The 15,119-nt window shown below is 43.6% G+C and overlaps 1 protein-coding gene across 2 annotated transcripts; it reads left to right on the forward strand.

Moving 5' to 3' along the window:
• The first annotated feature begins 7,349 nt into the window (after positions 1 to 7,349).
• On the forward strand, positions 7,350 to 14,845 carry BHLHE41 (basic helix-loop-helix family member e41). Of its 2 annotated transcripts, none has more exons than XM_053405144.1 (5): positions 7,350 to 7,650; positions 9,261 to 9,324; positions 9,632 to 9,739; positions 10,408 to 10,519; positions 11,200 to 14,845. In XM_053405144.1, the coding sequence occupies exons 1-5, from the start codon at positions 7,397 to 7,399 to the stop codon at positions 12,231 to 12,233; spliced, it is 1,572 nt and encodes a 523-aa protein (XP_053261119.1). In that variant the 5' UTR covers positions 7,350 to 7,396; the 3' UTR covers positions 12,234 to 14,845. The 2 variants fall into 2 exon arrangements, with proteins under 2 accessions (XP_053261119.1, XP_053261120.1); XM_053405145.1 differs by lacking the exon at positions 7,350 to 7,650 and adding an exon at positions 8,683 to 8,863.
• The last annotated feature ends 274 nt before the right edge of the window (positions 14,846 to 15,119 follow it).

Here is a 15,119-nt window from a genome sequence, read left to right on the forward strand (position 1 = left end):
GGGCGTCGCTCTGCTAGGAATTGTTCTGGGATGACTATTACCGCCCACGTTGTAAAGTATGAACGGGAAAAGGAGGGTGAGATTTGGAAAGAGCAAGGGTCAAAGTACTGCATGTATTTTATATTTTTATTTTGGTTTTTTTATGCTGTGAACCGCCCTGAGATCTTTGGATTAAGGGTAGTATACAAATTTAATTAATAATAATAAAAAAATAAAATGTGTTTTATGAAATACTAAAATTTGAGAAAGAGGAAGCTGTAATGCCTTTTTAAAGTTTCATTGTAATTTAGTAGCAATATTAACATGGTATTTCTAAAATAATTACGGCACAGATGTTTGGGTTGTCCCATTGCCTGCCCCCAACCCATGACATCAATATCAGCCTAATGCAAACATTTAAATGAGGGAGAGCTTTGGCCTGTATGTCCAGGAAAGCTCTTTCTTATCCAAGCTCTGTGGGTGTTTGTTGTGGGAATTGATGCTCCACATGCACATTTTTTGAAACATATGCACAATGTCACTGGCATCAACAGGCCGGCCTGTGTCCCCTCCCCCATTAAAGAAACAACAGCTGTTGCAAAGGACTCATTAACACCCTGCATGTTGGACTATTCAGGAACATTAATTCATTTCAAATATTTATTTATTTACTTGACCTTGCCCATCACTGGACAAAGAAGGTGGACATAATAAACCGTATTAGAACAGTAGGGTGGCCTATTTGGCAAATGTGCTACAAGTCAAGCTCAGAGCACAAAAGGAGTAGTTCCAATGTAACTGCAGTTATGTCTGCTGTGGAAGGGACCTGACAAACTGCATAGCACTGAATACTCAGTATGTTAGTGACACCACGTAATGCATGCGGAGTTGAGAGGGGAAAGAAATCCCAAGAACACTTTACTGAGGAAACTGAACAGAAAATGTATAATCTGAGGAGAAAAGGAACAGAGGGGCTTTGTCCTTACTTCAGGCCTTGTACATAGCAGGGAGACATTTAACTAAACAGAGAGAGAGAAAACTTCTGAAGACCTACAAAAGCAATCAGGACAGGTGCTACTTCTGCAAACATCATTCCACTCTGCCTGGTTGCTAAGCAACACAATCCACCCCCTCCATTTGACTTCAACACTGACATAGTTAACCCTTTAGTTGCACATGGAATGATCTCTGCTGTTGCACTTCCAATGCAGGAATGCTGCCACAGGTAGATCCACATGGCAGTGTACCATGAAGAATGGGTTTTAAAATATTCTGAATAAATACAATTGTTTGAGCTTTTACAATAATTATGTAGCCTATGTGAGAGGCCAAAGTCATGGTCTTCACGTGTTGGCATGCTGAAATTGCAACAAGTCTTTCTGACATATTGGCAATACTTTGTGAGAAACTATGCTATTTCCAGCTCTTGATGCTGCTTAACTACAATGAAGGATGCCTTTGGTATTAATAAATTACTGTGTCAATTTGTTTTATGGCTTAAGCAATATCCTCTTCAGTCATTTATATTTCATATGGAAACAAGAAAACTGGAAACAAGGTGATTTCAAATGCTTTTCATTCACTTAACTTCAGTTAGATCTTCATATTTTCTGAAATATAGAAAGCTTTTTTTGCAGGTAGTGAGGAGTACTGTGAAAAAACAAGAGACTAAAATATGAGAAAATATCCATCAACCCATGAGGGATGTGGACTGTTTCACAGTGTTTCATAAATATTTAACACTTAGGAATTCCTTCCTGGGATATTGAAGTGGTGCCATCTCTCTTGCTGCTTTCCCCAGTCAACCCCCCCCCCAAAGCCATTTATATGGTGAAACATTTGCCTTAACATAGATCCCTTGTTAGCATGGTTTAGCCCATCTCCACTCTCCCTATAGTTTCTCCCCACTGCCAGACTTTAAAGTGTAAGCCGCACGGGGTAGGGTGCACGGTTTCCTTAATTTTTTTACTGTAATTCTATGAAGGGTACATGGGGTGGTAGGGGAGAGGTTGGGGAGAGGGAGAGAGGTGGGGAACACGTCATGCTCCTTCTGAGGTAGTTTGTTCACCTTTCATCCCCACCCTCTAAAGGTAAAGTAAAGGTACCCCTGCCCGTTCGGGCCAGTGTTGCCAGACTCTAGGGTTGTGTGCTCATCTCACTCTATAGGCCGGGAGCCAGCACTGTCCGCAGAAACTTCCGGGTCACGTGGCCAGCGTGACAAGCTGCATCTGGCGAGCCAGTGCAGCACACAGAATGCCATTTACCTTCCCGCTGATAAGCGGTCCCTATTTATCTACTTAAAGGAACAACTGGCAAGTTTGGCCTTGGAGTACAAAATGAAGCAGGGTAAAGGCTAATAGAGTTCTGCCAAGAGAACAAGCTGGTCATCACAAACACTCTTTTCCAACAACACAAGAGATGACTCTACACATGGACATCACCAGATGGGAAGCATCAAAATCAGATTGATTATATTCTCTGCAGCCAAAGATGGAGAAGCTCTATACAGTCAGCAGAAACAAGACCTGGAGCTGACTGTGGCTCAGATCATCAACTTCTTATAGCAAAATTCAAGCTTAAACTGAAGAAAGTAGGAAAAACCACTGGGCCGGTAAGATACAATCTAAGTCAAATCCCTTATGAATACACAGTGGAAGTGAGGAACAGGTTTAAGGATTTAGATTTGGTGGACAGAGTGCCTGAAGAACTATGGATGGAGGCTCGTAACATTATACAAGAGGCAACAACCAAAACCATCCCAATGAAAAGGAAATGCAAGAAAGCAAAGTGGCTGTCCAACGAGGCCTTACAAATAGCGGGGGAGAGAAGGCAAGCAAAGTGCGAGGGAGATACAGGAAACTGAATGCAGATTTCCAAAAAATAGCAAGGAGAGACAAGAAGGCCTTCTTAAACGAGCAATGCAGAGAAATAGAGGAAAACAATAGAATGAGAAAAACCAGAGATGTGTTCAAGAAAATTGGAGATATGAAAGGAACATTTCGTACAAAAATTTCCATAATAAAAGACAAAAGTGGAAAGGACCTAACAGAAGCAGAAGACATCAAGAAGAGGTGGCAAGAATACACAGAGGAACTATACCAGAAAGATATGGATGTCTCGTATACCCCAGGTAGTGTGGTTGCTGACCTTGAGCCAGACATCCTGGAGAGTGAAGTCAAATGGGCCTTAGAAAGCACTGCAAATAACAAGGCCAGTGGAAGTGATGGTATTCCAGCTGAACTATTTAAAATTTTAAAAGATGATGCTGTTAAGGTGCTACACTCAATATGCCAGCAAATTTGGAAAACTCAGCAGTGGCCAGAGGATTGGAGAAGATCAGTCTACATCCCAATTTCAAAGAAGGGCAGTGCCAAAGAATGCTCCAACTACCGCACAATTGCACTCATTACACACGCTAGCAAGGTTATGCTTAAAATTCTACAAGGCAGGCTTAAGCAGTATGTGGACCGAGAACTCCCAGAAGTGCAAGCTGGATTTAGAAGAGGCAGAGGAACCAGAGACCAAATTGCAAACATGCGCTGGATTATGGAGAAAGCTAGAGAGTTCCAGAAAGACATCTACTTCTGCTTCATTGACTATGCAAAAGCCTTTGACTGTGCCGACCACAGCAAACTATGGCAAGTTCTTAAAGAAATGGGAGTGCCTGATCACCTCATCTGTCTCCTGAGAAATCTCTATGTGGGACAAGAAGCTACAGTTACAACTGGATATGGAACAACTGATTGGTTCAAAATTGGGAAAGGAGTACGGCAAGGCTGTATATTTCCCCCCTGCTTATTTAACTTATATGCAGAATTCATCATGCAAAAGGCTGGGCTGGATGAATCCCAAGCCGGAATAAAGATCGCTGGAAGAAATATCAACAACCTCAGATATGCAGATGACACAACCTTGATGGCAGAAAGTGAGGAGGAATTAAAGAACCTTTTAATGAGGGTGAAAGAGGAGAGCGCAAAATATGCTCAAAATCAAAAAAACGAAGATCATGGCCACTGGTCCCATCACCTCCTGGCAAATAGATGGGGAAGAAATGGAGGCAGTGAGAGATTTTACTTTCTTGGGCTCCATGATCACTGCAGATGGTGACAGCAGTCACAAAATTAAAAGACGCCTGCTCCTTGGGAGAAAGGCAATGGCAAACCTAGACACCATCTTAAAAAGCAGAGACATCACCTTGCCAACAAAGGTCCGTATTGTTAAAGCTATGGTTTTCCCAGTAGTAATGTATGGAAGTGAGAGCTGGACCATAAAGAAGGCTGATCGCCGAAGAATTTATGCTTTTTAACTATGGTGCTGGAGGAGACTCTTGAGAGTCCCATCTTTCTGTGGAAGGATAGCAGCTATTAAAATGAGTGTTCTACCTAAGATGCTCTTTTTATTCCAAACCATTCCGATTGTTACAGGACAAGGCCAATTTAAAGAATGGCAAAAAATGATTTCTAGGTTTGTATGGCAGGGGAAGAAGCCTAGAATAAAGTATAAACTCTTAACGGATAAAAAGGAAAGAGAGGCTTTTCACTACCGGATCTTAAAATATACTATGAAGCCACATGTATAACATGGCTGAAAGAATGGTTTAGTCTGGAAAACACAGACATATTAGATCTGGAGGACAGATATATATTAGATCTGGAGGACAGACATATTAGATCTGGAAACAGATATGCATGGCATGCATACCTCTGGTATGACAAGGTAAAAGTGCATCGAGACTTCCTAAATCATATTATAAAACGACCACTATATGAAGTTTGGATGAGATACAAAGAATGGTTTGAAAGGAAGACACCATAGTGGCTGTCACCACAAGAAGCCTTCTCAGTGAAAACATTAAACATGAAAGGTGAATGGTTAACTTATAGAGACATGTTGCTGGAAGAAAATAATGTAATTAAGATTAGACCTTATGAGGAATTAAAAGATAAATTGTCAAGCTGGATGGAATACCACCAAATGAATGACATCTTTTTGAAAGATTAAAAAATAATAGGCTTTGAACAAACAAAATCAATATTAGAAATTGCAGTACTGCAGAAAAAAAATACTATCTAAGGTTTATGAATTTCTACTAAAATGGCACACAAAAGATGAAGAAATTAAGAGTGTCATGATTAAATGGGCAATGGATATTGGCCACAATATTGAATATGAGAAGTGGATAAAATTACGGAACACTGGGTTAAAATTTACAGCATGTGCATCGTTAAAAGAAAATCTGTTAAAAATGATGTATAGATGGTACCTCATGCCAACTAAATTGTCAAAGATGTAGAAAACAGGAAACAAGAATTGCTGGAAGTGTGGGGTGAAAGAAGGTGGGGTTTTTCCACATGTGGTGGTCATGCGATAAGGTAAAAACTTTTTGGGAAAGTATATACAATGAATTAAAGAAGATCTTTAGGTACACATTTCTGAAAAAACCAGAGGCATTCTTGTTGGGAATGGTGGGAGAGGATATTGATAAGTAGGATCATAAATTGTTCCTATACGCAACAACAGCGGTGAGGTTACTGCTGGCTCAGGTGTGGAAACAACAACAATTGCCAACAGTAGAAGAGTGGCATACAAGGTCACGGAATATGCAGAAATAGCCAAATTAACAGGGAAAATTCGACAACAGGGCGATGAAACATTTCAAAAAGAATAGGAAAAATTTATGTTATACATAGGATAAGGTGAAATAGTGAAATCGGTAGAATGGAAATAAACCTCATAATGGGAAATTAAAATAAACTTTATTGGATGTTAAATGACAATATGAATTAAAATGTAAAATACAACCAAGGTAACTAATTGTATCTGTAAATGAATATAGACAAACAACAAGACGTGTATATACAGAAAGATTTCTTTATATATAGACACTGTACAGATAAAGTTGAATATACAAAATCGATAAAGACAATGCAAAAAACTTAGAGACGACATAAAAAAGCCAGAAGAAGGAAGGAGGGAAGTCAACTCTTAGGAGTAAATGTAAATGTAAAGTAATGTGTATATGTATAGTATGTAATCATAAAATCAATAAAAATTATCTTAAAAAAAAGAAACATTTCAAAAGGATGAACAGAAAGGTTTATCCACAGAACTCTCAAGATTAGAGAAAGATTTAATACATTTAATAAGAAAACGATCTCTAATATGTATAAACTCCTTCTTGACTGGGAGGTCAAGGAGGAAGAAGTGAAATCTGTTACGATGCAATGGGCTAGGGACTTTGGCTACAACATCCAGATGGAATCATGGGAGAGGCTGTGGAGGGAGGACCGAAAATTTACAGCATGCTATGATTTGAAGAACTGCATGAAGATGCTCTGCAGATGGTATTTAACACCTGTAAAACTTGCTAAAATGCATAAAGCTAGATCAAACATCTGTTGGAGATGTGGGGAGGCGGAAGACACCATGATCCACATGTGGTGGAACTGTAAAAACTGTAAAAGTAGGAATTTTTAGGAAATAATTTGCAATCAACTTAAAAAATGTTTAAATGCTCCTTCCCAAAATAGCCTGAAACCTTCCTACTAGGCATAATGAATAATGAAATCCCAAAAAGATTAAGGAAAATATTCATGTATTATCGCATGACCACCACATGTGGGGAAAAAACACCTTCTTTCACCCCACACTTCCAGCAATTCTTGTTTCTCCTTTTCTGCTCATTCTCAGAGCGTTTCGTTTCCTTTGGGGGGTGGTATTCTGCAGTACCTCCAGAAGCGCTGGGTATATTTCCATTAAAAAACCCAACAACTTTAAAAACGCTCTAAAGCATCCTTCCTCAGCAGCTAGAAAAGAGAGCAAGGTTGACTATACCGAGTCATTTGCATGTCAGCGTTGCTTATGCGCCAGACCTTTTAGGCATCCCCGGATGATAGTAACAGCTGCTGAGCAACTCCCGATCCTACGCACGCTTACTTGCATGCAAGCCTCCCTGGGGCTTAGAGCGGGGAGCGTTTCGCTGGGTTATAGATCAAGCTGCAAACTATGCGCCCCCCCCCCAGTGCAGCTCCGTTCGGCTGCCCCGCAGCTGCCCGCCTGGGCCCACGTTGCGGCTCTCCTGCCGGGGAACGAGGCCGGCGCTCTCCTCCTGGGCTGCGGAGAGACCAGATTCCTCCACCAGAAAACTGTAAGCACTCCTTATGGGAGCCCCTCATGTCCTGTAGCGAGGCCATTGTGAGTGTGTGCGCGCAAGAAGGAAGGAAGGAAGGAAGGAAGGAAGGAAGGAAGGAAGGAAGAAAGAAAGAAAGAAAGAAAGAAAGAAAGAAAGAAAGAAAGAAAGAAAGAAAGAAAGAAAGAAAGAAATTGCGGACTGTATGCTCTGCAGTCACGTGCATGCTTTCGTGGGAGTTCGCCTCGATTCAACCTGGGTTGAGCTCGGGATGCTGCTTTCCGGGCGATGGTTCCCTATTCAAAGCTCAGGAAATGCATCTTAGGCACGAAGGGGAATGTGGTGCCCAAGCAGGCGCTTGCTTCTCCCCCGCGTTTCGGGCATGGGGTGTGGATCTCGCGTGTACGCGCACACTTCGCCACCTGTGAGTCCAGCAAGGCTGAGTCTCCAGAGGAGCAGAACTCGGTCTCTGGACCAGAAGGCGCAGAAGCAACAGAGCAGCCGCCGCCGCCGCCCCCTTTCCCATTCGCTTCATTTTGGGGGTGAGTTGAGGTGAAGACCTTGCCGCGCCCCGCCCCCCGCCCCCCGCTTTCCAGATGCTCCTCAGGCTCCAGCTCGGGGCCCGAGGGCTTGGATCCAGGGCTAGCACATTATTAGCAAACCCAGGCGAGCTTCGCCGCGTCTCCCGCGCCCCACGGAGGGACCGCTCGGCGCGGCTGCGTTTGCGCCGCTCTGCAGGAAAGCGGCTGCCGCGCGCGGAGCTCCCTTCGCAGTGCGGCGGCGGCAGGAGGCGGCGGCCGGATCACGTTGCTCGCCTTGTGCTCGTACCAGTTTGAGATGGGATTAAAGAGGAGGGCGCTCCGGCTCGCTCCGGCTTTTCTTTTTTTCATGGGCCAGCAGCCGGAGCAAACGTGGACTTGCACGAGCCCCAGTCCGCCCTCGCCAGCGGCAGGCTAGGCCAGGGGTCTGGAGCAGCGGGCGAGGGGGGGGGGCAGACGCCACACGGGGCTGCAGTTCCCTCGCACGAGGCCCGCTTCACCACCCCCCTCCTGGGACACCGCTTCCCGCTCTCCCTCTCCTGCCCCGGCTAATGCCCACGCGCCTCGCCAGCCTCCTGAGGAAGCCCTGCTTGGCAGGAGGACCTTTTCTATGACTCCCCCCTCCATCGGGGAGGCTCTAAGTCCCCCCAAGCCACCCCTCGCCTTGACACTGAGGAATAGGCGAGACGCGCTCCTTGCGAGAAGCTCCCGAGTCTCCCCCCGCCCCGGTGCCCGTGGTCCCGTTTGAGCAGAGGATGCTTCCTTAGGCCAAGTTGGGCTCCCCCCCGCCCCCGCCCCCGCCCCCGCCCCTCCTCCTGGCGCGCGCCCCCCATCCCGGAGCCGGGAGGTTGCGTGGTACGTTCTGCACGTGAGCTGGGTGCTGGTCTGCCTGGCAAGCGCGTGCCCGGTGGCCAAACAAGCAAGCAGGAACGGCAAGTAGCAGCGCGCCCGGAGCCAGAGGGGAAGAGACGGGGCGAGGAAAAGGAGAAGCAGAAAGAGGGGGAGCTGCTTTCCCACCCGGACGGCAGCGCAAGAAAAGACCAGGCTGCCGGGGCGACGGTGGGGCTTTGTTGCCCGAAGGTCTCCCAAGACTCTGCACCACCTCACGGGAGCCAGCCAAAGCGGCGACCACCCCCAAAAAGCTGCTGCCAAACATGGATGAAGGGATCTCTCCTTTGCCCGAAAGGCAGTTATTGGAGCATCGGGAATTCATAGGGTCAGATGACAGGGACTTCTGCATTATTGTTGTTATTTTAATTTGGGGGGGGGACCCTGGTTTTTCTTATTATTATTTTCCTTTCTGCAAAAGGAAAGGGGAGATAAAGAGATGGGTTAACTCTGGTTCTTTGGCTGGCCAGCCTTAAGCATGCACGTGCCCCCCTCCATCCCTTTTTTTAAAAAAAAATATATTAAAGATTTTCTTGGTTTACAAAAGTACATGAATTGTCTCTTTTTCAGGTTATAGTGTATTTTCTGCAGATCAGTTACATTTGATGTGAGACATTAGTTTTGTATGCACCACTTTTGTGAGATTTCTTGCAAAGTAGTAGCTAATGAGACCACTATGTATGTTAAAGGCAATGGGTCTCTCTTTCACTTTTCTGTTCCTGCAGACTGGGTTATCCATCCTTGTATATGTGCAAGCCCAAGAGAGGTATGAAGAGGGACGAGAGCAAGGTAAGAGAATAAGCTTTTTTGATGCTCTCCAGCACCTGCACAATACTTAGCAGGGGCTTCTGATAAATGGGAGCCCAACTTTATGCAGAAGTTCTCTTCTTTTCCTCTTTCACTTCCTTTCTGTTATCTGTAGTGGGCAGTTTTGTTTTAGTTATGTTGACAAAGAACAGTTCTGGAGGGAGAGGGGAGATGCCTAAGCCAGTAGATACTCTTGAAATGGGAAAGAAGGGTAGGTGGCAAGACAGTTGCTTAGGTACTGGTTGGCATTATAGTGAAACAAGTGTTTGTCCTTTTTCTTCCTGAATAGGAAACATACAAACTGCCACATAGATTGATAGAGAAGAAAAGAAGAGACCGGATTAATGAGTGCATTGCTCAGTTGAAAGATTTATTGCCTGAGCATCTGAAACTGACAGTAAGTCCAGTCTGTGTGAGTCCGTGTGTATATGCTTGCCTGTACATCTATCTAGGTATTTTTGCAACACCATAAACTCTTAGTGAAGTGTTTACTACTCAGGCTGTAATCCTATGCACACTTACTTCAGTGTAAACTCATTTGGCACAGTGGGACTTACTTCAGATTTAGCCTGGATATGGTTGCACTGTAAAAGATGCACATATTAGAAAAAAGTGTGATTATTTTTGTTGACTTAGAACTAAGTCACTGAGTTCAGTAGTGCTTAACCCGCACTACTTCTTCTTCTTCTTCTTCTTCTTCTTCTTCTTCTTCTTCTTCTTCTTCTTCTTCTACCACCGCCCTATACCCAGAGGTCTCAGGGTGGTTCCCATAAAACTTTCTAGAGTATATCTTTTAAAACTGGGTTGAATTAAATGTGATTTTTAGGATTCCAACACATCCAGAAGTCTAATATAAATTCCTTATATGACAGCGCTTCTGTAGAACCACCATTAGCCTTATTTGTGAAGTTTCAAAATGGGTGTGATTTATCAGAATGGTAATATCACCAATTCGAGCAAGGGCAGTAATAAAACAATATTTCTTCCAAAGTGAGCTTAGTGAAGTTTTGGAAAATAGGATATAAGATTTTGTTTGATTGTGTGTCCCTTTCCCTCCCTTTGCAGACACTAGGGCATCTGGAGAAAGCTGTAGTTTTGGAATTAACTTTGAAACACTTAAAAGCTTTAACAGCCTTAACAGAGCAGCAGCATCAGAAGATAATTGCTTTACAGAATGGTAAGTAAATGCCCAGTGCAGAAGCACAATATAGGACATTGTGTATCTCTATCTCTATCTCTCTCAAAGATTATGAAGGACACATCTGGTTATTGACAAAGTCTTAGCAGTTGGTGAACTGTTAGCTAACTCCACAGTTAAGTTGCCAAATTGAAATCTATAGAACTGCTTCAGAGTCAGTGACCTGTACGGTCATGTTTACTTAAACTTTAGTCCCCTTAAATTTAGTGGGCCTTAACTCCTATGTAAATGTGGAAAGGACTGCAGCTGTGCAGTCTGACCATATCTACCGTATATACACATATATCCATGCATTGCAGAGGGTTGGACTAGATGACCCTTGGGGTCCCTTCCAACTCTACAATTCTATTATTTACTTGGAAATAGGTCCCATTTTGTTTGAGGCTTACTCCCAAATAAGTAAGTCTAGTATTACAGCCTTAACATGTTATCTCTTGAGATACCTTAACCTTTTCCAACTGATTTCATAAATCAGAGTCCTAGATTGATAATTTTGCACTAGAAGATTAGTACATTTAACACAAAGCAATTACATTATAGAGGAATTTTGTTAATAAAACAGTCAGATTCTGTGTAACACTAGATCTAATGCAAGTGGTATTACTAATGCCTGTTATTTTGCTTCCCTTCCTCCCCCTTCTCCCCCCCCCCCTTTGCAGGGGAGAGATCTTTGAAGTCTCCTCTGCAATCTGACCTGGATGCTTTCCATTCAGGATTCCAGACATGCACCAAAGAAGTCATGCAGTACCTCTCCAGATTTGAAAGATGGACTCCAAGAGAGCAGAGATGTGCCCAGCTCATCAACCACCTGCACTCTGTTTGCACACGGTTCCTCCCCAGCCCCCAGCTCCTGACTCCAAAGATTTGTGCAGGCAAAGGACCCTGCCCCACCTCCTCCGCCTCTTCCTGTGTGCAGCGAGATCACACTGGCCCAAAGCTGGAGAGGCAGCCAAATTGTGTGCCAGTCATTCAGAGGACTCAGAATGCGAGTAGCAAGCATAAATTCAGCCACCATCCAATGGGTCGTGTGGAGCTTGGTGGGGAGAATGACACGGATACAGATAGTGGCTATGGCGGTGAGTGCGAGGGAAGACCAGAAGGGGACAAAAGGCAAGGCAACCTGATGATCAAGCAGGAGCCCTCTGGGGATGAGGCACCTCCAGCAGCCAAAAGGCTGAAGATGGATTGCAGCAGCACCTCTTCGGCAGTGTTGAGCCCAGACCAAGCAGCAGCTGGTTCAGCCCTTCTCAGCTCCCTGGTGGCTTTTGGAGGTCTGGGGGGAGGAGGATCTCCCTTTGCCCAACAACCTGCTGCTCCCTTCTGCCTGCCTCTCTGCTTCATCTCCCCCTCAGCAGCAGCTGCCTACATGCAGCCCTTCCTGGACAAGAGCAACCTGGATAAATACTTTTACCCAGCAGCAGCAGTCGCTGCTGCTGCTACTCCAATTCCTTGGATCTACCCAGGGATTCCAGCTCAGGCTGCAGCTGCTGCTGCGGCTGCGGCCTTCCCCTGTTTCTCCTCAGTATTGGTACCAGGAGAGAAAAACAGCTTGGCCTCAGCAACGTCTACCGATGTGGCTTCTTCTGGCCAGCACCTCCCCCATCCATTTACCTGCAACCCAGGTGGGCTCCATGGGGACATGGACCTCCCTTCCCAAGAGGAGCATTTGCAGTCTGCAGAGGAAAATCCTTGAGTGATGCGACATCATTTCTAAAGGAAACCACACAGTTCATGCTTCCTACTTGACAGGAAGGATCCATCATTCCCAAGAATGAGAAGCAACCCTCACCCCACCCCTGTTTCTTTGTGTGCTTAAGGGAAAGCTTACTAGGCTGACAGTTTATTCTTTTTCTTTTATTAAAAGATTAGGTTCTCCCTCTCCCACAAATATTTTTGGAGAGCTCCTTGTCCCCCCCCCCAATGCTGTGTGTGTGTTTAAAATTTTATTTACACAAATGTTGTGATGTTGCAGAATTCCATCCCCCAGTTGAACTGAAACAAAAGCAAATGGAAAAGACTCCCTTAGGGGTGGAGGAAATGGCTCTTTCTTCGTAAGAGAAGTTTGCTTAACAATTCAGAAGGCCTAAAGAAAAGGGCAGGGGCTGCAGCATCTGGAACTGGGGAGTCAGGATGCGAGATATACCGTATACTGTACCAGACCATACCATAACTGCAGGCACTTTAATAATGATTATGTATAGACTGTAATGGAACTTACTCAAGTGGGCATAACGAAGCAGGAAGCTCTGCACAAGCCCCAGTGAAATAAGCAGGAACTACTTTAAAGTGCTCTTGAATTTTAGTGGGGTTTGCAAAGGAAAGTTCCATAGTAGATTGTGCTCCTGGCAGGGCAAGCTTCAGCATAAAATGCTTCCTGGTCCAGAAATCCAGGAATCGGTTTCCTGGTAGTAACCAAGTCAACAAACAGGCAAACTGCTTACTTAAGAACGGCCCAACTGAAGCCCGTGTCACTACTCTGGATGAGAGAAAGTTGTCTTGAGAATGGTAGCCTAAGAATTACAGAGAATTTGCTTCTCTATTACTGACTTCTTAATTGGTGGCTCCATACAAGAATCATTGGGCAGAAGCCAGTAAAATTTAAGTGCAATGCAACTGCATTGAAATCACTGGAGTTGCCATCTGATTCTGCCAGATAGCAACTTTATTTTACCTTTATTCAGAGCTTAGGAACCATTTATTTCAATGGGCTATATTTTACCTTTGCCACATGCAATGCTTGGAGGAGTTTGGTTAGTTAGGAGTTTGTGGAAATGGGGTTTGGGAGAAAAAATGAAGGTAAGCTAGCACTTTATTGAGAAACAGATCATGAACAGACCTTGTTCATGTATTTTTATTGTCTTGCATTTTTAGAGCTACCCCTGGCATTTGCTCAAGGGACGGAAGAACTGTCCCATTATGTAGTTTCTTATTTGCTAAAGCAAGTGCATTTTCCTACATCTTAATGCTTAGTTTTGCTGTGTTCCTGATATTAAATTACCTTGTTGTATGTGAAGGAACATCACTGCACTGGACTAACAAGAAAAAAGACACCCCACACCATTAACAGTACAATCCTATTTACTCAGAAATAAGTCTCGCTGTCTTCAGTGGGGCCTACTCCCAGGTAAGTGTGCATAGGAATGCAGCACAATCTAGCCTTAGATTGTATCCTGAAGGAAGAAATAAGTTTACTGTCCTGATCTTGTGCCTTTAACCGTGGCCTAAACACAAAAGCCCCAAGCAAGCAGTCCTAGAGAGGAGTATGCCTTCCCATAAGCAGTAAAAGACACAGCCAGTCCATACAGTGGTCCCAGAAGACCATCATGCTGTGAATAAGAACAGCGAAATTGGAATCTCCAGCAGTTCAGTGTGTGGTTCTTCCTTGGTAGATTGGGGTGAAAGAAAGTGCTGCTTTTCCTGGCATGGAGATAAAAGCTAACTGCAAAGCTTCACTTGCATAATATATGTGCATGAGGCCACCGTTGAAAGGCACAGCCACTAACATAAGCTAAAAGAGGTTACAAATCATAATTAAAAATGGTGTGTTGGTAACTGGGTAAAAGTGGGATAAGGTTTCCTTGCAAGGTTTTTCTGTCTCCAGATATCCCAATTTCCCTTTCTGGAGACTGTTGCCAGACACCAGATAATCACACAGCTAAAGCTTTGTTAATAAGGTTTAAGCCAAGAACCTTGCCTAGATATTTTTAGTTTGTTGCCAAGGTAGCACTGTGAGAAATCTCACTTGAATGTTATGTAAGAGGTGAGACACAACAGTCTATGAGTGAATATGCCTGGGTCTGTTAGTCATTTTGAGTGAATTTGCTGCTATTGCTGTTGCTACTGTTTGCCTCAAACACTGTTTTTAAACAATGTTGGTCCTTTTTTCTTTTCTTTTTTTAAATCTTACTAGCCTACAGAGTGTCTGTATGTAAATAGTTAATACATTCAATTAATGATGTCCGACATGCTATTTTTGTAGGAAGAAGATTGAGTAATGATAATTGAGTTTAAATATATCCCTTTTGATGAGGAATTGCTGAAAAACAAAGTTGCACTTTTGTTACAATGCTTAATGCTTGGTACAAGCTTATGCTGTCTTAAATTATTTAAAAAATAAAATAAATACTGTCTGCAAGAAACCAGCTGTTTAAAGAACACTTTAAGTATGAGAGATAATAGGAATCAATCTTTATATTCGTTCTTTTCCAGCACTCCATGAATTCTACTATAAAAAATATTTCCACAATATTTTGTGATTTAAACAAAAAAATATTCTTACTAAAGAATAAATTTTTTAAATACAAAGTATGGGTTGTCTAGTAATTAAAGCTCTTAAAAGCCTCAAAACTCATTCGTCAAATATGCCAAGTGAGCTATGATGTCTTCACAGGACTTTAGGCAAGGCTGTTGGAATTTCTTTGCTTTTGAATAGTTATTCGAGTCTCTACAAACACCTTTGTTTGCGTGGTGACAGCAGCCCTATGACAGAAGGCTTCCACACATAACCACAGCTTCACAAATCTTGTTTTGAAAAAACACCACTTCCACATGAGCCCCCTCAGGGATGCCAGTAAATAGA

The sequence above is a fragment of the Podarcis raffonei genome, chromosome 10 (assembly GCF_027172205.1).
Source record: "Podarcis raffonei isolate rPodRaf1 chromosome 10, rPodRaf1.pri, whole genome shotgun sequence".
NCBI lineage: Eukaryota > Metazoa > Chordata > Lepidosauria > Squamata > Lacertidae > Podarcis > Podarcis raffonei.

What these genes read in the sequence shown, in the direction of transcription:
- BHLHE41 (XM_053405144.1), top strand. Translation starts at nt 7,397, where the DNA reads ATGGTTCCCTATTCAAAGCTCAGGAAATGCATCTTAGGCACGAAGGGG. An exon ending in CCATTCGCTTCATTTTGGGG is followed by an intron (nt 7,651 to 9,260) that starts GTGAGTTGAGGT and finishes CTGTTCCTGCAG; the next exon opens with ACTGGGTTATCCATCCTTGT. An exon ending in CTGAGCATCTGAAACTGACA is followed by an intron (nt 9,740 to 10,407) that starts GTAAGTCCAGTC and finishes CTCCCTTTGCAG; the next exon opens with ACACTAGGGCATCTGGAGAA.